The sequence below is a fragment of the Carya illinoinensis genome, chromosome 8 (assembly GCF_018687715.1).
Source record: "Carya illinoinensis cultivar Pawnee chromosome 8, C.illinoinensisPawnee_v1, whole genome shotgun sequence".
Taxonomy (NCBI): Eukaryota; Viridiplantae; Streptophyta; class Magnoliopsida; order Fagales; family Juglandaceae; genus Carya; species Carya illinoinensis.
In genome coordinates this window covers 4,060,291-4,087,705 of record NC_056759.1, presented here as the reverse complement: position 1 = coordinate 4,087,705, position 27,415 = coordinate 4,060,291, and the positions used below count along the sequence as shown (strand labels likewise).

Below are 27,415 nucleotides of genomic sequence, written 5' to 3'. Positions count from 1 at the left end.
ATTTAAATAAAAATTCTATTTGGATATATTTCGTAGAAGTATGAAAAACAGAGGTAGAAAATGGATTAGAAGCAAGAGATAAGGCCGAAGTGAACACACGATTTACTCGGCCAATTTTTTCTACCCAAAATCTGAAAAATAAGGATATATACAAATTTAAAATGTATCAGTCTCTTTTATAAAAAAATAGATCTCAACATAAAAATAGTGAGACATGCAACTTTTTTATAAAAAACTTATACAAAATTTATACGTTTAAGACATATCCCTAACTTTATTTTTTTTTTCTTTTGAAATAAAAAGTTGAATCTGAATGGGATTAGAATCTCTCTCTTTGAAGCCATTTGAATTATTTTGACATTGACCCATCAATAAATCGATTAAATTCAAGCTTATAATGATTTTTAAATTTGGAGTCAATTGCATTATTTGGTATAATTTAAATAATTTTATATATCAATATATTAAAATTCGTTATTACAAATATGACTGAAATAACAAAATCTAAAATAATGAACTACAAACAATATCCATGGAATAATTAAGTCTATTTTTATTTTTATTTTCATATCTTTATATTAAGATGGAGTATCACTGCGCCGAGAAGGAGAACCCGTTGAATCAAGACTTTCATCACTGTCTCCTGCAGCGTGGAAATTCCTGGAGTGGTTCTCCATGTTATGAGGAAGTTCTATACCTTCAGCACTTGATACAGCGTTTGCCCAAGATGTATGTCTTTCATGAATATTGGGATGTGAGGAGGGATCTTCTCTCTGGTCAAAACGCTTGGCCAGTTCAATCAACTTGGACAAAAAGGAGCTCTCAGGTTTGAGGGTGCTCACGGTAGGCCAATTTGTGCGAAGGAACTTCGACACATAAACCAACACCGAGAACAAGGACACAACTCCGGTGATAATGAAGAGGCCTCCGAAGCTGTTGAGACCGAGACTATGGCTATTTGAAGAGATTGAGGCAATATTTGAAGAGATTGAGGGACATGAATCTTCACAAGTACTAGCACTTCCACTACTTGAAAAGTACTTCTGCTCAATTTTTCCGAATTTGATTGCGTCTTGAGTCACATTCAGGATTGCCCTTGAAACGTGTGGGACTAAAGAAGATCCTTTTGGGAAGACCTGAAGAAACACATGAGCAATCCTATAGCATTTAAGAGCGAGAAAAAACAAGCGAAGACAAATTAAATTATAGAAAATCAGTAGCTCGAGATACCAAATTGTTGGTTTTTGAAGTTTGAGGTGGAGTTTATACAAAATAGGTAATAATTTGGGATTGGATGATTATTTATGATTTAAGTTTAAAACAAAAATTAAAGAGAGAGAGAGAGAGAGAGAGAGAGAGAGAGAGAGAGAGAGAGAGACTCACAAAGCCAAATCCATCGGTTTTGTAGGTCGGTCCAACCATAGTGTACTTGGAGTTGTACTTTGCAAGGAAGAGCTTGATGTAGGGAATTTCATCAAAAATAGCTGCAACCCCACCATTGTTGCTTCCTTTCAACAGTGCTTCGTGATACTGCTCAGGGGTGTTGTAAGGCTTCAACATGGACTCATTGAAATTCAACTGTTTTATTAGAAGCCCTTTGACAAAGGTTTGATTTTGATATCCAACAAAATAACCGTTCCTTCTTATCTCGTTTACATCAACAAACGTAGGCTGCAATCTCTCTACTGTCAGCATCGAGGCTAAATTTGCAGTGTAACTTTGTGTGAGGATGAGTACCACAAAAAACCAAACGACCATCACGAATCTTGACCAGTTGCTTAGCACTTTCTCACCTGGATCCATTATATCGATATCAATATACACAATTAAGTATATTAAAATTTGGGTTTGTTTTTGGGGTTGGGGGTTGGGGTTGGGGGGGGGGGGGGGGTGGGTTTGAAGAATATTTACTGTGAGCAAACACCAGTGTCGAGAATGAGAACCCAAAAATCGTGCCAAGTTGTTGAACTCGCGGGCCTCTGAACTCATTGTTTATTCGGTGTTCAAGAACCCAAATCACCACACCTATAATAACAAATGCTGCACCTGTTGTTAACCACAGATCCAAGCTTAGTGGCTTTAAGAAAATCCAAAAGTTTTTCTTCTTATCATCTTTCACTTGAACCACCATTGACACGCCCGATTCTGAGTAAGGCAAAGTGAAATCGACATATGAGCAGCGATTAGCCACAATTGTTGTATCTCCCACCACAGCATCATACTTCTACATTTAGAGAAAAATATGCATGGTTATTAATCCATTACATTGAAAAGAAAAACAATACAAATTTTGTTGAAGTGCTTTACTGAGTTATTAATCATTGCCTTGGGAGAAATCTTCACCCTCTCACATGACAATGATATCCCCACCATTCATGCGAGAAAAGGGTGTATATTGCTTTCAATGTATTGAATAACTAATTTTTACAGGTTAACACAAATACTTAGGCCCAAAAATCACCTGGAGTTTAATTTGGTACGTAAGTTCATCGTACGTTCCAGCACTTTGCCTATCCTTATTCGCGAAAGGAAGTAACTCATAAGGAAGGGGGAATGGTAATGCCTGAATTACAGCAAGAAACACATCAAGGGAGAACCCTGATATGATAGGCTTGTTAGTGCGAGGATCCCATTCCACTTTCAGAAATTCTTCAAAACCTGGTTTCACCGGAACCCCAATCCTCAACTTTGGTGGCTGCTCTGTTGTGTCACCTGGCCAGATGGGTTGCTTAAGTTTGTCCTTTGAAATTGAGGATGCCACTTCATTATTGCCGTCTAATTCTCGTGGAAATCCTCCTTTTCTGGTCCAGTATCCAATAATTCTCTCTGTTTTTCCAATCACGTTGAGTATTTCAAAGGTTGAAGGTTCCAACTGTCCTTTAATCAAATGAAATTTCCCACTCAGGCCTTGAAATTCTGTAGTTAGAATCGTATCAAGAAGACTTTGACCTGTTTCAGAAATGCCTAGAGCTGTAAGATCCACGTTACTTTTGCTAGCATTTTTCTTTAAGAATTCAGAATGCATTGTGCCAGCCTTCTCTACTGCCATAGCCAAAGCCCAAGCTGTATCATATGCCCATAATCCAAAGAGGTTTAATCCAGTAATCTTAACGTTTGCTTTGCTAGAGGTTAAATTAATTCTTTTCCATCTTCTTTTGAAGTGGTCCAACTGTTTTGATCTGGGTATGTATGGTCGCAATCCCACCGCACCTTGCATTGATTCCTTCACCTTTGGGCCCAAAGGACCGAACAAAGCTGATAACCCTTCCGTGATAATCCATGCATACCCTTCCCTCATCATTCCTGCACTATTTGCAAGTGCAAAGAGTTTCGAGCCAAGTGAAGCCGTCATGTGCACAAGGAATATCCTAGCATTAGTTTCATTCAACTTTTTAATCTCCTTAGCGATTTCACTATTATTGGATAATGGAGGAATTGCACTTCTGTAAGGCATTCGAGTTTCAATCTCTTCAAAAGCATCCATCAAGTATGGAATTAAACCCTTTCCATAATCTGTATCTTCATAAATAAGGACAATTTCCCGCCAACCGTAGGCCGTAACAATGTCTGCTATGGCTTTCACCTCAGCGGAATCATCTAGTGCCGTGCGTATGAAAAAGGGGTTTTGAGCAGGCGAAAGAGAGGGGCTTGTGGCTGAGAAGGAAATGATTGGAACCTGAGCTTTTCGTCCAAGTTCAATAACGAACTTAGCTTGTGCTGAGCTCTGAGGTCCTATGATAGCGTGCACTTCTTCATTCTTCATTAAATCCAGTGCTGGATTTCAGTAAATAGTGAATGATTAATTAGAAGATATAAAATTTCACTGAAGACGTTCAATTAAGTACAATAACATGTCAACAACGAGGATAATAATCTTTATCATTATCATGTGGATCGTTAAGAAATTGATGGTACAGATGTCACAAAGCAAAGTCAACGATGGTATTCTAACAGCTTGTATATAATAAAATAATAACATTTTTAAATTTTATTTTAACTTTTAATTTTGATCTGATATGTTTAAATATAATAAAAAGTATTATTATATTTAAAATTATTTGTAAATGAGTTGTTAGCCTATCACTATCTCTTTAATATACCATGCCCTCGTTTGTATTAAAAAATTATTTTTATTATAAAATAAATTTAACAGATCACATAAAACATATTAATTTATAAATTTACTTTTATATAATATTTTTATTTCTATAATACTTCTTGTTTTCAAACACTCTACATCTTACTCTCTATTTTTTCTCTATGCTTTTGAAATATTCTTTTATATTCTTTCCCTACTCGATCTATTGAAATATTCTTTCTAATTTTTACACTATTAAAAAATTATTTATTTTATTTACTAATTATATTTTTAAAACCCTATTTTTTAACTGTTTAATTTCCAAGAATTCATCTGTAGTATAAATAAGAACAATTCTTCTCCCATAAAATAATTTATGTATTATTTGGACTGTGAAAATGTGTGTTTGTTAACAAAAATTAGTTAAATGTTTAGGAAAAATGATTTTGATTAATATATTCTACCTCACGTTAACAAAAATAAGAAAATTTTATTTTTATGATATTGTTTCTAATTTTCAAGAAAGAGTAGGAATAACAAATATATCTAAATATATACATTCAAAAGAATGGTTTAGCTTGATACAATAGCTCCCCAAATTTGAGATTCAAATGTAGCAAGACTAAAATTTTTTGGGCATGTTTGGATATTGAGAATTCTCAAAATTTTTAAATCTTTTTATAATTTCATTTTCTAATACAAACACTTTTTAATTTTAAATTTTCAACTTATTTTTATGTAATTATTACCTAATCATTATTCAAACACAAAAATCAATACAACTTTTATAAATTAAAAAAAAAGTAATATTAAATATTATATTTAATTTTTTTTTATTTTATAATCTTTTAATTCAATTTTTTTTATCTCATTTTTCAAAACTCAATAAAATATTAATATTATTCACAAAATTATAAGAAAATTCAAGTGTCCAAACATGCTGTTAAGCTCGATGTAGCCAACTTTTTATAACCTTTGATTTTCCTAAGAGCACTCTCAATGGATTCTTCATCCATCATAAAACTTACTTTTTCTATTTAATATACTGATTTTTACAATATATTATACATCAATTTATCTATTTTTTCTTCGTATCATTTAAATACTTTTTATTTTTATTTTTTTTAAACAGTTCATTTCTACCAATAAATTTGTAATATCCATATATTCTTTTATATTTATAATATATTATTATATACAATGTAATGTAATTCAGTCCTATATATACAAAATAAAATTATATAAGTTACATAAAAATTAAAAATAAAATCAAATATGAAAAAATTGGTTAAATAATATTTCCAAGATATTTTTTAGAAAAAAATAAAATAGAGGTGCTTTAAATGATAAAAAATAAAAAGAATTTACATTAAAATGTAAAAAAAGTAATAAGAAATGAGAGAGTAAATAAAGTATAAATAATAAAAAAATATATTTGAAGGATGAACAGTATCGATCCGCTACATATAGCCGGTTAGTATAACAATTTGTATTTTACAAATTCTTCTACATAATTTAATAGAACTTATTTTATAAACAATTCTTCAAATATTTTATATTTTTTGTATTATACATTAGATATTCGTAGTGCTTTTACTTTTTGGGAGTATCAGTTATTTTTGTCATCCAGAAAAAGACAATTAACAACTTTATCATGTTTTTTCCTATTATATTCATTTGAACTTTAATTTAAGAAAAAAATTTAATTATAAGGACAACTATACATTAATATTTCTGCCAATCTAATGTAATTGATTAAAAAATATATTTTATTAAAAATAATATTAATTTAAATTTTAAATATAAAAAAATCAATATTAATATATAAATTAATACGCGACTTTATTTATACCTAACAAAACTCTTAATTTAATATACCTGCAGATGCTGCGGCAATGACATCTTTCCCAGAATCCCTAGTCAAAAGAGCGATCCTGGTGTTATAATAATCATAGACACCGTAAAAATCGGAGAGTGCCATGGACATGCAACGCTCTGCAACTCCTCCCACCGTGGAGTTCAAATCAAGAACCACGCCCACTGGTACGACTTCCTTTCCCATTGAGTGCTCGATATGGAGGTTCACGAGTAGGAGAAAGGCAACGAAAGAAAGGAGGTGTTTCTGGTAGTACGCCAAAGCCATTGTCGATCGAGCTAAAGCTTGCTACAGATTGCAGAAATAAATGGTCTGATCGATGCGCTCTGTAGTTAAGGACAGATGACATTAATGCTGCCACTAGAGGTCTTCTTTACAAGAAACTATAGGAGCCACAGCTTAGCTGAACATTGACTGTTTGGCAATACTTCCCCCCGCTAGAGTACAGAATAAACGCGGGTTGTATGACATTGACGGATCTTTGTATCTTCTATAAGAATTGTTTTTTATTGAAGGAATTGAATCTCAACGAGAAGTAGACCAAATCTCTACGCGTATAAATTAATTAATATGGATTTTTGAACCAATTACCAATTACCCACGTAAAATCACATTAATAAAGTATATAAGGAGTAGAAAAATGCCATTTATTTTATTAATATCATTTATGTTGTTTAAGAACGTCAAAATTACACTGAATTATTCTTTTTCAAACTATTATAAAGAATAACAATTATAAGAATTTGAATGCTACTTTTATCGCAAAATGAATTGTCGGTTGTATAAGTTCCACGTTTCTTTATATCTTCTTTAAGATTTGTTTTTTAATTGAAGGAATTGAGTCTCAACGAGTCTATCATTAAAACTAAAATTTATGTGAATTGTAGATTTATTCATGATTTTTTTCAAGAGAGTGTATGAGACTTACATATTTTTTTTATTTTTTATTTTTGCATACTTAAAGAATGAAAATATCATTTCTAATATAATATTTAGATCTTACTTAAAAAGATAATTAGTGAGTAGTGTAATTAGAGTCCAAATTATTATAAAGCTAGAAAAATAATCATCACGCGTCTAGTTTAATTATTGTTAGACATTTGATACGGTCGTATATATTAGTCAGGATTCTACTCTTTCAGCATCTGATATGAATACAAAGACTCTTATGCGCGTCCACTTATTAACTAGACCATGTTCCTATATGTTCCCCGGTACAAAACAAAAAGGAAAAATCACATGATTTGTGAGGCTGTGTTTGGTTTCAACATGTATGTGGCCAATATTATCACTTTCTTGGTCAAGATGTCATGAACAGCAGAATGGTCAGTCTAATCGGAAGAGCGAGCTACCATGCACCATTAAGAATGGTGAGTTGGACTCGGTTGATCGTGTTACAAACGAAATCCATTCAACAAGTATGTGGCCAATATTATCACTTTCTTGGTCGAGATGTCACTACAAGAAATCTAAGATTTTTCCAAGGAGCACCTTCATGGCAAAAGTCCGTATTTTCGTGAAAAAAAAACTGTACACACCAATTTTGTTCGTGGGAGCCTCGTGGCGTATACTTCGTGGGAAAAGGTATTTTTCTCCACGAGACCTCTAACTCGTGGGGACTACATGGAATTAACCACAACATATTCTGTGGGCAAAAGTCATCCTTTTCGTGGCAAAAACCCTTTTAAATACTGTAGAACTCGTGAAAGATAGACAATTCTCACCATCACATTTCGTGGTATAATTAATAGCCACCAATTATTTTGTGGGTATTTAGCATATTTTGCCATGAACTCCTTCGTGGGTATAACTATTACCCACTAATTGTATTCTGGGTAATGAAATGATTTGCCATGAACTTCTTCGTGGGTATAACTACTACCCACCAAATTTCTTGTGGGTAATTAGGATCTTTTTCCATGAAGTCCTTCGTGAGTATTACTATTACCCACCAAATAGAACCAAGGGTGATTAGCATGTTTTTCTATGAACTACTTCGTGAGTTATACTATTACCCACCAAATTTCTTGTGGGTAACTGCATGTTTTTCCATGAAACACGTCGTGGAGAATAATTACTACCCACCATGTGTCTTCTGGGTAATTAAATGTTTTGCTATGATATTAGTTTCGTGGGTATAACTATTATCCACCAAATCTCTTGTGGTTAATTAGCATGTGGTAGCCATGAATGTAAGCTGATTTACCCATAAACGCTATTGTGGTAAAATATTACTTTCCATGATAATGTCTTGTGGAAAATAATGTCATCATATTTACTTAAATGCTATTCCCCACCAAGACCATTCACTAAAAATGTAGAATTTCCCACCACCACAATCTTAGCAAATAATCTTTTCCCATGAAGTTTATTTTCGTTATATTGTTTTGGCAAATATAACATACCACGTTTTTGCCACAATTGCTTGCTCCTGGGGAAAAACAAATACACATTCATCAGAAAAGTTCCCTTCCATAAAGGGTCGTAAATTGGGCTTTACCTAGTTGAGATATATGGCAAAAGTACTCAAAAACACAATCACAACCATATCACATAAATTCCCCTGTTCATATACATGTACATATATATAATTAATTCAAACATGTTTCAATGTTTAGATTGCATATACGAAATACATCAATGTATTTCGTGTGGGAAGGAAATGGGAGGATCAACATAATAGTTAGAACTATTGTATAGCCCATAAAACACAAATTCTGCTACATATAGTTGGGATGAACTTTGCTCCAGCCTAGAAATAGTGCATAGCTCCATTGCTTTCAAGGTTTCTATCATTCATTTTTTATCGTCCAAGGTGATGAGATTCCAGCTGTACCAATGTAGCTTCTGTATGGATAGATTTTCAACTTTTTGAGTGAATGAAAAACACCTGGACAATGGGAACAAAAAAAACAAATTCAGTTTGTTAACAATTAAAGTTTGCATAACAGGACTGATCTTTCTCTTGACATGGCCAAAAAAAAAAACAGAACATTACAACTTACAAACTAATAGTGATCTGAGTAAGATATCCTCACATACCATCTCCCTTAATATACTTGGGCATTTACAATATTAAAGTCACAGACAATATATGGTAAAATCCTCCACCAAGCTGGCAAATTTTCTGCAATATGCAGATTATCCAACATGTAATTATCACAAAATTCATGGCCTTTCTTCAATACAAGATTTTCCTACCAGAAACCTAATATGCAAATCATTTCCAAGTTTGAAATTCACTGGGCACTCATTATTAATATCTAGTAATGTTCTTCCAATGCATACATATATATATATATATATATGTTACCAATATATCTCAGTATGCTCAATATAGTTGGAGACAAAAACATCAACATTTCTGTATATTGGCCCCTTAACATCAGCAATTGATCATTCACAAAATTACATGTCTCCAAGATGCAAGTAATATTGATCAAACAATGGTTTTAGGGATAGCCAATTTCCAACACAAGCTTCTAATTTTGTGACCTCAATTTGTGTTCAACAAATCAGACCTTTCCCACAATGAAGTGAATGAGAGTTTGACTTATAGCGAGATAAAATCCTATGGGTCAGTAAGGATTGATCAAACAGCATTTATGAGTGCTGTTACAATATCTATCAAAACCAAGTAGACTGAATATGTCAAAAACTACATGTATGAACTACCTTGGTGATCACATGTTTGGCCAAAATCTGACCCTATGACCCATATACCATATGACAGTTATAAGATACCCAAAAATATTATATATGAAAACAGTAAACTGGGTCTAAACTAGACTATGAATATGCTTGACAGCTCCAAAGCACATTTCCTGCAACCACTAGTTTAAAGATGAAACTGGCCAAATTAATCTTTGTTGTACAAGTATGTTATTTGCAAGGCCATATATAAGTTCACTGACATTATACTTTTTTTTCCTTCCTTCTTTCGATAGCCTATATATGTCTCTAAACTGTATATACGCTGCAAAGAGATCATTTTAAGATAATATGTAAGAGCTGCAACCATGCATACACATTTTTTTGACAAAAACTAATTCTTATCTTCCACCAAATAGTTTAACCACAGAGAATAATTTCCAGCTAGTTATGGTGTTAAATACAACAGTCAATATACCAAAATCCCATATATTTTAAACATACATGTTGTCTAGGAGCAAGTTCCATATGCTAACATAATGCACTATGAATTGATCGGATGTAAACAAGAATAGATCACAGTAACATATACCATCACCAAATCTGAAGCTCCTATCCAGTTATATTTTCCTGACCATTTCCTGAATTGGATCTCAACATCTTGTAACTGTGCTGGAACAACATCTACATACTCACAGAACCATTGTTGGCTGGAACCTTTACAAATATGCAGCTAATGCATGCAGCAATATCCCTGAATTAAAGTAGCAAAATATTTTAGTCAACTGTGCACACTCAGTTAAACTATAAACAAGATTACTATAAACCCAAAATTATCATTGTAGGCTTGAAGATACAGCCAGACAGGAGAATAAAGATTACCTGATTGTTATGACCACCACCAAACATTCCTTACAACCTACTTCCATTAAGATACCATGTTACAATAACAACACAAAATCCCACTTATCCAACCACCTCCAACCCTTTCTATTTTTTACCTGCCCACAATACACATCAATTTTCAGAAGGCATTTAACACTGCCATTTCCATAGGGGGAACAAAAAACACAAAAATCCCCAACACTTCAAAAAGCTAAACTATATGAGAGATGCCTAAGCATCTCCGAGAGTCTCTTGTTGAGACTCCCGATTTGACTCTAACTGTGAGCTTATCATGTTTATCTGTCTGTCATGCTCTGAAAATTGTTTGCGCAGATCAGCCATTTCACCCAAAAGTGACTCTAGTTGAGTCTTGTAATGGTTTGCACATGTCTTGTTCCTTTCATTCTCCTCCGCCAATCGTTTAAATGTCTTGTTCTTTTGCATAAAAGGGGAGGGCTCAGGAATGACTGAGTGGCCCAGTCCAAGTGCATATCCAGATTTATAGCCTAAGACCTCTTTGAATACATCAGCAGTAGCATCATCATCCTGATCCTCTTCTGTCCCTTTCTCATTCAACCTCTCTAACATCAGATTCTGAAATTATAAAGATAAAAAATATATTATTTTCTGAAGGTCAGTCATGCATAAAGAAACTAAATCATTAGAATCTGGATAGGGTTCAGCTAACTCACATAGTTGAACTCACTTGCTGCATTGATGAATTTCCCTTTCTCTCTTGACCAATGTGTTTGTTTGTAAAATTCAATCATATTTGGTGCCTCCTCACCCTTCAATTACAAATTATGAGACATTTAAACCATTATCATTTCCTGGACAGCAAGTATTTAAAATTAAGGTAAAACACTAAATATGTTACCCTCTCTTCCATAAGCCTGACAAATGATTTCCTCCCACCAGTGTGTTTAACTTTCTGTTTCTTTCTATTATTTGTGTTTCTACGAGACCGCTCCTGAAATATATTCCAAAGATTTATTGTCATGCACTTACACACCAATGCTCAATGCCTCAACAAAACTAACCATATATTTTGTAAGCATGTTATTAAAGGATAAAAAAATCTGCCTCAGTTTTATCTGAAAAGGTTATAACACAAAAAATACTTACCTTAAATGCCCCACTCGCCCATCGTTCATAGAGCCACTCCCAAACATGTGGCTCCACTGACTCTTTCCGACCAGCTAGTGCTTCCTCATGCGTTGCAAATTTACGGTAGTGCTTGTGTAGTTCGTAATGGTATGCATTATACTTATCAGCTAATGCATTTACTACAGCTTCACGATGATTTTCCTTTGTCCAGTCCAACTCAAAATCACCCTGCAATGTAGGAAACATATCACATACAAGAAGTCACTCAAATATAGGCCATCAATATTCATAAATAAAAATTACTAGGCATATATATTAAACCCCTACTCTAACACGAGTGATGAGCTCGTGCTTCTCCTTGTCGCCAACCGCACTCCAACTAGCATGGCGCATTTCAGCATGTACTCTTATAATCTAGCTCACTCGACTACTGAATATAGTAGCATTTTCGCATGAAGGACCCCTATGCCCATCCTTTATATTTAAAGGGATCTTACCATACTTTCTCAACCTTTCAAATGCAGTACCCTTCGCAGGCCCTCAGCCTCGTTTTTTAATGGGGGGAACTGTATTATAAACATGTATAAACTTATTCAATACAGTGAAGCATGGCTAAGGATTATAAACATCAAAACTAGAACCCTATACATGTTTATAATACATCATAAACTTTACCGGGCATATCAGTGAGATTATCTCTCTCATTGATGTCATGTTGTACTTCGTGATTGGCTTCTTCTATGCCCATTTCTGGTACTACTTCAGCTAAGGCATCAATAATGGGATCCTCCTCATCTCGTAGAACTGTAGTCGGAGGCACCAAGTCTGGAACTTCTTTAATAGGGCTTGAGTTGATTAGGGGACGTCGAGGTCGTCCCCTCCTAAATCTCTTCCCTGATTTGTACATGACTGTATTTTCAAGTCAACCACAATACATCAATCAACATGGAATATGAACATTACCACATACCAGTAGTTATCAACACTATACATAATGTTTTAACTTTTCATATTTACTATCTACTCCTAATTCCCCACCAACATCACTGTGTAAGTAAACATCATTGTGTGAATGTTTCTGAAAATATACATAATTCTTGAATGTGTGATAATACTGCTGAATGAAACACTTTTAAAGATAAACTAACATTTTCACAAAATTAAATATACCTTCTATTTACTAGTCACCAATTATTACCCACTGATCACATGCAAATCTGCATAAACACTCTTGCATCAAGTTATGTACCAACCCATAGAATACATTGTATAATCACATTATCATGTACATTCTGGCCTCTTCATCATTTGTAATTGCCTTTAAAGTTGCAGGTGTTATCACATTCTGGTCTCTGTTAAATTCAGAGACCAGAATGACATTTCAAGTATGTTAACAACATCCTTATCTTATCTCAAGCCATCTACTTTGACAAAAAAATTATGACTAAAAATGAGGTGTGTGCAACACACTATCCAGCAGGTAAGATGCTGCTCCCTAGGTTCACATTCACTTAGTTACATGCCTAGTGTATAATGTTTAGGGCATGTTAACAACATCACCTTTAAGCATATATTCAAGCCTCTATAAATTTTTATTTAATCTTTTATTGAAACACTAGTATCCATTTCATCATTCAATATCTTTCTTACATCAACCCATAGCTGAAAAACTCTTAATAGTTCAGTTACAACATTCAGAAATTTGCTAGATACAATGTGGGTTTAGATATTTTCCTGATTTGTTCCATTGTTATATCACACAGAAAAAATTGCATTTGTGTCTTTGCAAAGAAAAGTAAAGAATGTTATTGTAGGGTTAGAAAAAACATACCTTTTGCTCAGCTTTTTGTTGGTTAGGTCTACAGCCAATTGGTTGAAAAAGTCTAGTGATATAAATACCACAGTGCGTACAAGGAATTTGGGGTTCAGCCTCAAAACCCACTTCTAGATCTTCTTTCCTTACTCCTTCAACCTGCTGGAACCCAGAGCATGAGGAATGGACTGGCCTTTGGAACCCACGAAGATTTTGATGTACAGCTTCTGTCACTTCTGAAGTTATAGACTGGCACCAAGTCACCACTTTCCAGGCTTTAAAATCTCGCCTCTTCCAAATAATACTTTCCCGCGTATGCCGCAACATGTAAAAGAGCCAATTAAGTACAATCATTTGACGTCTTGGTAAGAGCTGGGCGAAAATACATGTAGTATTTTGAAAAGGTTATCACAAGAATTTGTTTATTTTGATATCTTTATTAATGAAGACAGCTGGCAGTTCTTTTGAGGCTGAACATTGTACACATGTTACGTATATGGGGTTTCCAATATGCAATAAAATAAATGTACCACTCTTATTTTTGATATCTTGATTATTCCAAGACAGCTGGCAGCATTTTAGTACACATAATATTGTACGTATTCAGCTGGAGGAAAATGGGTTCTCCAAGTTACAATAAAAGGAAATAAAAACTTTAAGTTGATATCTTGATTATTTCAAGATAGCTGGCAGCATTTTAGTACACATGATCATTGTACGTACACATGTGGAGGAAAATGGGTTCTCCAATATGCAATAAAAGGCAATAAAAACTTTAATTTGATATCTTGATGATTCCAAGACAGCTGGCAGCTGTTTTGTACACATGTTAAGTCTTTTGTACACATGTAAGTGATAGGGTAGACTCCAATATGTAATTAAATAAACAATCTTAATCAATTTGATATCTTGATTAATGAAAGACAGCTGGCAGCTCTTTTGTACACATATTAAGTCTATGACAGACTCTAATATGCAATAAAATATTTATCTCTTTATTTCTATAACTTGATTAATGAAGATATATCTCATTGTTTTGTTCACATGTTAAGTATATGTGGTCCAATATGAAATAAAATAAAAATCCCTTTAATTTTATATCTTGAATAATGAAGACAAATGGCATTCCATTTTTATACATGTTGACTATATGTTAGACTCTGTTATGCAATAAAATAAAAATGGAATTTTATACACATGGGCAGTATATGGTAGACTCCACTATGCAATAAAATAAAAATCTCTGCCTTCATTATATCTTGATTAATGAATATAGTTGGTATACCGCTTGTACATATATTAAGTATATGGTAGACTCCAAATACCAATCAAATATAAATTTGGACAAATTTTATATCTTGATTAAGGTACATATCCGGCATTCTTCTATACACATGTTAGCTCTAAAGTAGATTGGTGAATATGAGTATATTAAAATAAAACATTAATATTACGAAATACATGCACCTTCATATAAATTGGGGCCCGGCTGCCGGAAATGTATCTTTGTGTCCAACCTGTGGGGAAGTATTGGAAAAATGAATTAAATAAATCGTGCACTTTTTCTTAACGTAAATGTCCAGTATGTTTTGGACATTGGATTTTATTGCTAACGTGTTAAAATTTCTCATTCTCATAATTCTACCTATGCAACATATGATGTATCTTTAATTGGGAAGCTTGTTTACTCAAACCAATACATGAACATTTTTCAAAGATTTCATGTTACAACAACACATCCATTTTGTAGACCTACCTGTGTAAATTATAAATGGTAGATCGTAAGTGATACTGAATATTGCAATGAAATTTTTTTATTAAATTCATTGTAATACAAGGTACATTACTCTGTGAAAAAGTATGTCTAATTTTTCACAGAGTATATAAATACTCCTTCCATTTGGCCAAAAGATTACCGGGGAATTAAATTTGCACCTAAAACATATATGGACCATGGCAATTGAAAATGAGACATTAATGCTAGCGATGGACGTTTTGACTTTGAGAAATATATCTTGCCGATGCACTAACATCATGTGATTTGTTGTCAATGGTTACAACAACAATCCACAGTTTGAGTGCAAACTACAGCGATTACATAATATCAGATTATGCCTTCCTTATCACATTTCTAGTTAATGACCTTTTATGCCTTAGTTATCACATTTCTAGTTAATGCCCTTTTACTCCATATTTGAGTGCAAAATATTATAAAATGTACCATTTGCTCAAACCCAATGGGCGCAAAAACAAAGACACCTTCCAAAACGTTGTCTTTTCTAATATTAGCATATACATTTCCACTATTCTATATTACAATTCCGCATGTGACTTGGCTTTTTATGTATAAATAATTTTCACCATTATCTAACAACAAAGCCATGGAATTAAAAAAGCCAGCATCCAAGCAACAAACCTTTTATATATGTGAGAAAGGTCAAAGTACTTCATTGTCACTCTTTATTTTTCATTTTAAAGATCTAAATTGTTAGTATATAAGTGAGAAATCATTAGTAGTGTTGATTCTGGTTTATATATGGCAATTAGTATGGTATGTCCCACCTGTTCAAAGGTGACATACACATTGGTCACCTCTCTTTGCACCTAAGAAACTAGTAGACGTGTACTCACAATTGCCATATACCATAATCGAGATACCCAAGTGTATAACTAGTGGTAAGTTTAGATCCTCCATGGCATTTTAAATTCTTCCTCAAACCCATCTTCTTATACATGATTTCATCCAATCATTGTTTAATCTGGAGACCTACCTGTCCAGACATGTACCATTTGGAAAAACTGTGGTAAGGTCAGTTTGAAATTGACCTCACAACCGTGCATTTGCAATGGCTAATATTTGTAATTAACACTAAGCAAGCGTCCTCCAGCCCAATCTCATTTAGTAATGTAGCATATTTTTGAATATTTAACATGAAATATTATATTCACCAAGCAAGATGTGAGAATGAATTCTTTAGAGTAAAGATCTAATATTGAGATGCTTCCATGTGAACGTTGGATTAATGTAAGACTAGGATAGACATGATGGACAGCCTAGAAATCCACTAACCTTTATCAGCAAAAAGAAAATTGAAAAAAAAGGTGAAACATGTATATTTTAGATTTAACAGTAATATTATAAAAGTCACATTTGAGGGAATAAACAGACCTTGTATGGACTAGTGGGTGTGGTCATCATTTGTAGATACATTGCTGGTTTTACTAGGCATTTATCTACTAGAGTTCAAGCAAACTAACAAACTGAATATCAGCTATAAACAATTGTACACATTTATCTTCCCTTGACCATATTAGAAAGATGAACGTTGGATTAGTCCATTATTTTTATATATCATATTCAGTCTATTTTTTTTTATATATCATGTTCAATCTCTCTTTCTAACAGGCACTATCATTTGTATTTACTAAATTCTGATAGGTTGCAGTGACTGATATGTAGTTGTATAAATCATGTGTATTGGGCTGCTCACCTTTTACTCATGTCAACAACATTAATAGTTAAAAAAGGTAATGGTTGGAGTCTTTAATAATTTAATTCAGTCAAGTTGGGTTTTTGACAAAAATGTAAGGCTTTCATATATAGTAAACATTCTGAATGAGCATGGGGCCAGCACTGGTTGAGAACCAAAATCCAACGTTGCAAGTCAAAGTAAAGAAAGCATACAGACAGTGGCCATGTTTATGCGAAATAATGCCTTTACACACACATAGTCTTCAAGTGTGGAGATGATATCCCAATGCGTAAAGTCAGGCGCTCTCTGCAAACACACAAAATATAAATTATTAAACACATCAATATAAGTCCCATGGTAAAATATATACCCAAATGATAGTGAATTAATAATACTCTTTTTATTCCCATAATAAAAAGCATGTGTAACATATACCATCATGGACACCTAGTGCATGTATGCTAGAATATCCAAATTAAAAGCATTCAATGACATAAATAACTATGGTTTTTAATGATTAACATTATCTATAATTAGATAAACCATTATCATAAAAATAGGATAAGATAACCATCAGGATAAATCTATATAATAACTAAAAAGATTCAAGATTCAACTAACCATCGCTATCCCCCTCATCAATGTTCTCCAACACAAAAGCGTCGTTAATGTCTTCGTCATCAATGAAGGCCTCATCGTCACTTCCTTCAGCCAAATGTTCATGTGACAGTGTTGAAGGATCAACGGGCAAGTTGTCTTCATTTACTCGGATCAATGGATTGAGCATGTCTACTAAATTAGTTTCATTAACACAGCCATAGTTCCTAGGATCAGTGTCACTCTCATCGTTTATTTCACCAACGTCGGATTCATCATCAAGTTCATGCAACTTGGAGGTATTGTGGCGAATATTGTAAACATTCCTATTTGTTATCTTGTGTACGACGTGCCAACTACCCCCCAAAGTCGGGTCTTTTATGTAAAAAACTTGCAACGATTGGCATGCTAGAGCGAAAGGCAAATCTTTGTACCATTGCCTAGACGTGTTGACACTCGTTAAGTGATCCCCAATGTGTATCCCCCTTCTCATGTCACCAATGTCCCACCAATCACATTTAAACAAAAAACACTTACGCCAACCTAAATAACGTAATTCTATGATGTCCTGCAACACACCATAGAAGTCCACTGGCAATCCTTGATGGTCGCCATGGACAACAACACCACTGTTTTGGGTGCGGCGACGCCCCTCGAGTTCCTTCGTGTGAAACCGAATTCCATTCATTATACACCCAGAATATGATGCGACCAGTAGATCTGGACCACATGCTAATGCATATATGTCATCGGTCACCTCGGGGGGAATCTTAGCATGCAACTCGGCGATCTAACATGGATATTTGATTGAAAAAAAAAATAAAGAAGTCAATTCAAAGGTTAAATAACGGGAAATGTTTGTAAATGAAAAGATAGTGAATGTTACGTGTGTTCTAAACCACGTTGGGAATTGACTTTGGTGCCTTCGCTCAATGTTGCTAAGGTCCTCTTCTTTCATCTTGTTATAGTGCTCACTACGAAAACCAAATCCACCAATAAAATAAGTTATCCACTTACAAATGCTGAGACAAATAAAATGCTGAATTGTGGATAGATCGTGCACTTACTCTATATAGTCTTCAATCTCTGCGCAATTATTAAGAACGTACCACTCGGCCTTGGCCAACAGTGCGTCTGGTAATTTTTCCACTCTTGCTGCCCCTAATGGGCGCACCTTTTGGGAGAAAACCGATAAACTTGACTCTTGGGAGGTTTGCCCAACTGTGTCACTGTTTCGTTCCTCTCGGTTATGTCTAGTCTCGATATCATTAAGGTACATAGAGCAAAATGTCAGACATTCGACATGAACATATGCCTCAGCAATTGAGCCTTCTGGACGAGCTCTGTTGCGGACATACCGCTTGAATTTACCCAGATACCTCTCAAAAGGGTACATCCACCTGTACTGAACAGGGCCTGCTAGCAATGCCTCATCTGGGAGATGAATAGCAAGGTGCACCATGATATCAAAAAATACCGGTGGAAATATCATTTCCAATTTGCAAAGAATGACGGGGATATTAGCTTGAAGTCTTTCCAACACCCTTGTGTCTAGTGTTCGTGAGCATAATTCTTTGAAAAATGAGCATAACTCTATTAAAGCTCCCCTAATATCTGGTTGTAGGTACCCACCAATAATAACCGGCAACAAATATTGCATAAAGATATGACAATCATGGCTCTTCATTTCCATGATTTTTCCTTCATTAACGTTGACACACCGGGCAATATTTGAGGCAAAACCATCAGGAAATTTGACTTCTGCCATGCGTGCACAAAAACTTCTTCGCTCAGTTCCATTTAACATGTAACATGCAAGACTCATATAAGTATGATTACCTTGATGCTGTAAATGCAATTCTTTCCTTAGTCCAAGATCTTCCAAGTCCCTACGCGCATTGACAGTGTCCTTACTTTTGCTTTCAATATTCATCAGGGTTCCCAAAACGTTATCACAGATGTTTTTCTCAATGTGCATGACATCTAAGTTATGCCGCAATCCCAAGTCTAACCAATAAGGAAGCTCAAAGAAGATACATTTTTTAGTCCAATTAAGTTCATTCGGGGTACGTTTCCGTTTCTTTGTTGATTTACCATACTGGATGTTGGAGACCTCATGTAATTGATCCATTAAAGCCTGTCCCGCAATGGTTTTAGGTTGGAGACAGCATTCATCCTTTCCATTAAAAGCATTTTTTTTCTTCCTCCAATTGTGCTCTATGCCCAACCACCGACGATGGCCCATATAAGCATGTTTTCGGCCATGCTTCAACCATAATGCATCTGTTTCAAAGTTACATGTCGGACATGCCATCTTACCCTTTGTACTCCAGCCTGAAAGATTTGCGTATGCAGGAAAGTCATTGATTGTCCAGAGCAACGCTGCCCTCAATAGGAACATTTCGCCTTTGTATGCATCATATGTTTGAATTCCATCTTCCCATAATTCTCTCAACTCATCTATTAGTGGACGCAAGAACACGTCAATATCATTTCCCGGTGCCTTTGGTCCAGGGATTAACAACGACATCATCAAGTATGGATCTTTCATGCATGACCAAGGAGGCAAGTTGTACGGCACAAGCAAAACTGGCCAACTGCTGTACGGTTTGCTCATGTTATTGAAAGGGTTAAACCCATAACTGGCTAGAGCAAGTCTGACATTACGAGGATCTTGGGCAAATGCCTCATATTTGTTATCAAAGTCTTTCCATACCCTAGAATCAGCAGGATGTCTCATGAAGTTGGGCTCGTCAACACGCTCTTCTACATGCCATCTCATAGCTTGGGCAGTCTTCCGAGAAATAAACAACCTTTGCAACCGCGGCTTCAGAGGAAAATACCGGAGGACTTTTTGGGGTAGCCTCTTTTGGTTAGTTGTGCTTGAGGCCCACCTAGATGCATTACATTTAGGGCATGCATCTTTATTGGCATTATCCTTCCAAAACAAGGCACAATCATTTGGGCATACATGTATCTTTGTGTAAGTAAAGCCCAAACCACGCTGTAAGCTGCGAGCCTCGTTATATGAGTCAGGGAATAAAGCATGAGGAAAGGCAGCTTGCAGAAGCTTTATAACCATGTCGAACGACTTCACAGTCCAACCACCAACTGTCTTTATGTGAAGCAACTTGACTATGAATGATAACTTCGAGAACTCTGTGCAACTAGGATAAAGTGGTTGAGTGGCATCGTCTAGCAACTGGTCGAAGTTAAGGTGTAAAGGAGGAGACGAGGTGTGTCGGTTTTGACCCCCGTCTGAAAAAAATTCTGTTATACCAGAATTGTTCATAAAGGATCCCACACGGATATCATCTAACATCTCGTCGACATCATCAATGTAGTCATTGTCGTTATAGGCAGCATCACCATCTTCGTCAGAAGATGTGGTGTCTGGCAAAGTTTCCTCCTCGCCATGGAAGATCCATTCCGTATAAGATGGATCTATCCCTACTCTGAACAAGTGATCCTCAACCACTGAAAAAGGATGGAAAGTTCGATTTCGGCATCTCCTACATGGACACCTAATGCAGTCTCTACCCGATGCATGGGCCTTCGCCATATCCATGAATTGTTTAACGCCTGATGCGTAATCGTTAGAATGCATTCTATCTCCAATATGCATCCAAGCCTTATCCATATGGTCAGGTCGCAGGGAACTGTACAAGTTAAGCAAGGCATATGAGTAGTATAAATGGTAGATCAAGGACTGTATGAAAGTTTGTAATTGTTTATTGCGAAAGGAGATGTAGGAAATCACAAAGGTATCGAAGGGATAGAACTATTTAAATGGAGTTGAATGGTTATGTACATGTAAGGATCCGATACATGTGTTAGGTCAATGATATTGAAGGGAGGTGCCTATAGGTCATAGGTCATAGTTGATGTTAGCATAGGTTTCTAGTGAGATGGAGGGTAATTCTTTCATGTCATTAGTAATGGAGGATATTTCGACCAGCTTATATTTTTTTAAGTATAGGAGTTGGTAGATCTACCTTTGGTTGGGGAGAGAGGAGGGGGGGGGGGGGGGGGGGGGGGGGGAGGATATATGTAACTCTAATCTTAGAGGTGGCTCAAGGCTAGATAGATTCCGTGTTTCTCCCTCTCCACAATCTTATTATCCGAGGATAAGTCAAAAAAGAATGCATGGTGATCACATATTATGTCTTGAATGGTAAAATATTTACCAAGTCCGCCAAAAACTCTACATTATACATGATATTATTGGCCATGTTGTATAAATATATATATACATGTTAAGTATACGTACTGTAGTCATAGTACGTACCCAAATTAAGGCCTCAAATACAAAACCTGATCTGAAAACTTGATTAGATCACATTATTTCTCTATAAGTTATGGTGTTTTTTCCTATCAATTTAGCTAAATGCATGAAGTAATTAAATCAGCTGATCTAACATCTTAGGTTAGATTTTAGATTTAATGTTAGAAGTGATACATGTGACAAGAACTTTGAGAATATATATATAATATGCATCGTCGATCGTAATACCTTTGTGACAATAAGATATATATATTAGTTCAAGTCAACCACACAATATTGAAAAGTGACTCATGATAGACAGACAGAGCCATCTTAATTAATTCCTTTCATCAGGGCAATAAATAGTCTACTAAATTAATTTCATAATTTAAATTACATTCATAGTTGTAACTTTATTGAAAGTTGACATGGCCAAGTGTGGAGTTAAGTATATATTGACATTTAGTAGTAAACATGAATAAAACATGGCCAATGACAAACATGGAGACTTCCCACTGCGTCCACTTTGATCCACAACCACTATATTATACAATGACTTTTGTGTATTGGATTTATTTTATTCTACAAATCCAATATTTGTTTTGCCGACCAATTGCATACAAACACACAAAGACAAACTACTGCAGATGATATCTCCAATATATTGGTCAAAATATTGAACACAAACAACTGCAGTTGAAGACTTACATGTGCGTCGGGTATATGTTTTCTTGTAAGAAGATCAAGAGAACATCATGTAAAAGCTAAAAATTACACACCGGTGCTCAGGTGTAACTCTTCCTACAAAGAAAAATGAAGCGTATTAATTATTATTTTTATACATGTAAGAGGACTTTAGAGCTCACAAGGTTCATGGCATAAAAAAGTATGTAAAGATAAAGAAATAACACAATCTTGTTATTTCTACAAGATAACACACTTGCGCTGTGTATTAGATAAAAATGAGACACCATCAATCTTTGTTGTTTAATGGCTACATGTAAGTCTAACTTACGCCAACATACACGTGCTTTCAAGTAAGCCTTTTCCCCAACTATTCAACATGAAAAACAGCTGGCGAAATCATGCTTAGATGCTAAAACATCAAGAATTGGCCAAGACAGGCGTGTAGAATATTTTTTCTACACGCCTGTCTATTATTCATCAAAGCTAAACAGTTTAAATAGGTAATAACCTCTTGAAAAACAAACTCAAACAGGTTGGTTCTTCACTTGCCAATTCAAGTTATAGGATAAATTCAATTATGACTAAAAAATCAACAAAGTAAAATCAATATTATAATGAAAACCATCAATTGCAAGATCCACTTGGTATATCTTGATTTTTGCTAAACTACAGCTATTTACTAATAGCTTAAAGATGAATGTAAGAAAATAGGACAGACAGTGCAGAAAATGTAACAAAACAGGACAAGAATAACTTATTAAGTTTAGAAAACAAAATTAGACCATCAAAAAAGAAAAGAACACGTTAAAAATAACCACATGGCAAAACATTTCATCTTCACAATACACAAATTCTGAATGCCCACATCAATATAATACCAAAATCAGATCAAATTACAATATAAAAAGCAAGAACCCAACAATAAAACCCAACATATCCATGGGCCCTTACATCTCCAATTCCACATATATCAAAAATCCAAACATGGTTGGAAAAATCTGTATGTGTGTGCATGAATTATGCTTCTAATTATAGGCCATCTACTCATGTTTTAAACCCATATAAACACCCAAATAAATACCCCAAACCAACGAACAGTAATGGTGCAAATGGAACCATTTCTGTTCTTCATCTCAAAATTTGACCACCTTCAAGAACTGATCATACAAGGTCATACATCACCTCATACACCACCTATAAAGGTACCACAATTTTGTTATAAGCCACCAAAGCAGTAGCTAGCATTCTATTTCCAAATCTGTCCAAAACAAGGAATTACAAAAAACAAAAACTGCATTTTGAAAAGGTTTAACCTTCTGTTTTCTCTTCACTTATGTGTTTATTTTCTGCATGTTTGTTGGGTAATATTACAGTGTTAAGGTGTTCACATCCTTCTAATTGGAATCACAACAAGAACCCTTCATAAGCTCCAAAACAGAAGACACAAAGCATACACAACAGGAACTTCTACCAAAATTAAACTCTGAACCCTAGTATCCATTCTTTTGTTGTTACCTTAAGCTCTCCTACTCATTTAGTCCTATGTAATACTCCACCATTCAGGCCTATCATATGCTCATTAGTAAACCTATTCAGCTGGAAAATATTTTACCACAATTGAACCAAAAAAGAAACCATAAATATTCTGTAGCAGTAAAATTAACAAAGTGATCCTAAAAAAAAGAGATCATTTTTCACACAGCAGGGCTCTTGACTTAATCCTAGCAAAAATCAAGCATGTGAATCTAATATTACAAAAAAGAACAATAGAAACCAAAGGTTTTCGTGATTTGGGCGAGATATGGGCGAATGGGAGAGAAGTGGGGCAACCTTTTCTCAGCTAAACCAATATAAAATTTACTTTTACTTTTCATGAGTTGATGCTAAAATTATTGAAAGTCGTTGGAAGAGGTCATTGGTTTACTCAACTAATTTCCTGGGGAACTAATTACTTAACTAATTTCATTGATTCCCATAATTAAATGCTACTGTCCTTGCATTCCCTACGACTTTTCCACATTGCATTTATTTTGTAAAAGAGTACTCATAACTGCCTTTAATGAAGGGTTTCCGCAAGCTTCGAATGGAGGGTGTATTGGAGTTCTACCAAATTCCCCAGAAGGCTAAAAAGTAGAAACAAAGACTTAGGACGTTGCTCTGTAATTTTTAGTTTTGACAAGTACTACCTATGGATATTGTTTTCAATCCTAAGCGAGTGGTAATTCAACCAAGCTCAAGATCAAGGTCAATTACTTGGAGAAGAAGGATTACAAGGTGGAAAAACAATGGGAGATATATAGAAGCTAAAGTTTTACCTCCATTGAGCCAAAGAACAAGGGGTTTCTTCTCAGGACAAGCTGTGGCTTCTGTCAACCAGTAGAAGAGAGCTCGGCCGTGTTGCTCGTTGACGGTAACGTATCCAGAAAATTGAGAAAATGTCACTTGTGGTTGTCCAGGCAGCGCTGAAATTCGATCTAGTTCTTGTTGTTTTGGGACAGCAGCAATGACCAATGTGGTTGAGGAGAAGAAGAATAAGGACATGAAAAGAAGGGCTACACTTGGGAATGTGATTGGACCCTCTATATAATGTGTGTAGCACTCTCTCTATCTCTCTCTCTTCTTCAAGTGAGATAAGAGAGACAGAGAGTTTCAATATATATCTAACTAGTTCATAGAACTGGCTGGGTGAAGATATTGATGCCTCAATTATAGGTTAGTAGGGTTGGCCTTCCATTCTTATGTTGCTGCATTACTACACAACTGCAAGTTGGGCTGCTCGGTGGACCTTCTCTCTCTCGGGATTGTGTGTGTGTGTGTGAGAGAGAGAGAGAGACAGAGACAGAGAGAGACTAGCTGGTCCTACAAGCTAGGCATGCAATTGATACCTGGATCAGAGCTTACTTAATAACACAGAAGCAGCATCATAAATGCATCACAAGAGATCTCATTTCAAGGTTACAAATACAATGTACAAAGCCATGAGCTTTGAGACATTAAGAGGCGCCTTCTGAATGAGAGAGCTAGGTTCACCTTTTGTGTCAAAACCTTGATATTTCCCAGATTATTTCTCGAAACAGGGGAAATAAGAAAAAGAAAAATGGGTAATGCCAGTTTGAGCATGACAGTAACTCATTTGAGAGGTTGTGTCAAACTTACCTATCTAGTTGAGTTTGGCTTGAGATTTGGTCAACCAAACTTATTCTCTCTCTCTCTCTCTCTCTCTCTCTCTCTCTCTCTCTCTCTCTCTCTCTCGCGTTCCTAAACATAAAGAGAGAGATTAGAGAAAGGCTAACTACAATAGGTGAATTTGATGTAGGGTTGCAGCTCTTGGACCTCTTCTCGGGCACTTAACTGTTTCCAGCTTTGGATAAAGGAATGAGACACGCGACCTTGGAGGCCCTCATGACCAAAGAGTTCCTATTAATATAGACACGAGTCCCTATCACTCTCTTCTCGTGGGGGGTAAAATGCAGCAAGATTCATGAAATATATATATATATATATATATCTGGCACAGGCCAAAAGTAATAGGGTTTTTTTAAAAGGTTGTTCGATCGGATTTCAACGACGACCACAATCTTAGTACTGCTTCAAACTGCTTGACATGGGTTGATCTCCCATGTGGTGGGTTGTTCAAAGAAAAACTTGTCTAAATTAGTGGATAGGGATCTGGTCCAGTAATATTATAGGAGTTAAAGGGTTGGTCATCCTTCTACACAGATTGACCAGATTCTTAATGCATGCATGGACTTGCTTACAAAGTGGTTCACCAAATTTTACACTTTTTGACTTTTATTTCACATCAAACAACAACAACAACAACAACATTTTTCTTAATTTCAGTGCAATTATTTCATGATTAATAAAGATAATACTACTGCTTGCATTTCTATCTCTAAAAAAGAAAATCAGAAGAATGATGTGTATGCAAATGTATACGCTTCAAAACCTGAGTACAGTGCAGGAACACCCATATGCATATATGCATGCATGCAGTTTTAGTTTGTCAATGAACTCGAAGAGAATCATGCTTACCATAATATGTCCAGGGGAGAAATAAAATTAAATAAAAGCAAATATAGGGTTGGAACTGAAGAAGATCGATCTTATTAAGTGCAGATGAGTTTGGCTAAGAGAAAAAGAGAAGGAAAAAAAATGATATTTTGTAAGCATTGTTTAAAGGAAAATGATCATAGACATAAAACCATTTTTACAACATATTATGTATACCAGAATGTTCTAAATGAGGGGATATTTTTATAAAGTAACTTATAAAAATAACATAACTTTACGTAAATACACTCATTTTAAAACATGATTCTATAAAGGGTTGAAACTTTGTAAAAATAGAAGAAGTCTGCCATATGAAAGGCAAATTACTAACAAAAGCTAGCACATTGAAAAGGATTGTATACCGGTTCATGGATAGCACCAATCAACAGCTTTTAGATAGTAATATTATAACTAGCTAGCCGATAATGATATATATGACGACAACAACAAAAATAAAACAAAAATACTAAGATACAAATAGTAATTTTAATTTCTTAGCTACAATTAACCTCTTAAATGCTATTCCCCCAATTATACATATCAAGAAAAGCATCTAACTTTACACGGTATTTCGAATGCAAGCTTTATAGATTTATGGAGATTAAGATTTCTGTCTGAAATTTAAGAACTAGAACTAAAGAAAGATAAATGAAAATATAGATCATACAATATATATATATATATCTTTCTATACCTGGAAGCGGCAGGGGATCGTTGGCTGATGGACCGTGGACGATCTGGAGAATGAGGAGCGGTGGGGGTGAGTGCGGGTTGATCGGCGTAGGGGAAAGTGAGAAAAGGACGCGGAGGAGCTATGGGCAACAATGGGGACGTGCTGTGGAGGAAAGGCGGCAGAGTGCTATTCTAGAGAGAGAAACAGAGGAGAGAATGGAAAGGAGAGAGATCTGAGAGAGAGAGAGGGAGAGATCTG

The 27,415-nt window shown here is 35.1% G+C and overlaps 1 protein-coding gene across 1 annotated transcript; it reads right to left on the bottom strand.

Annotated features, from left to right (window-relative positions):
* Positions 1 to 460: 460 nt before the first annotated feature.
* On the bottom strand, positions 461 to 6,377 carry LOC122317975 (glutamate receptor 2.1-like). The gene is made up of 5 exons (XM_043135073.1): positions 5,957 to 6,377; positions 2,462 to 3,774; positions 1,912 to 2,224; positions 1,384 to 1,793; positions 461 to 1,136 (listed from the first exon to the last, which is right to left on the bottom strand). Exons 1-5 carry the CDS (start codon positions 6,219 to 6,221, stop codon positions 579 to 581), a joined length of 2,859 nt encoding a protein of 952 aa, XP_042991007.1. The 5' UTR covers positions 6,222 to 6,377; the 3' UTR covers positions 461 to 578.
* Positions 6,378 to 27,415: the final 21,038 nt, after the last annotated feature.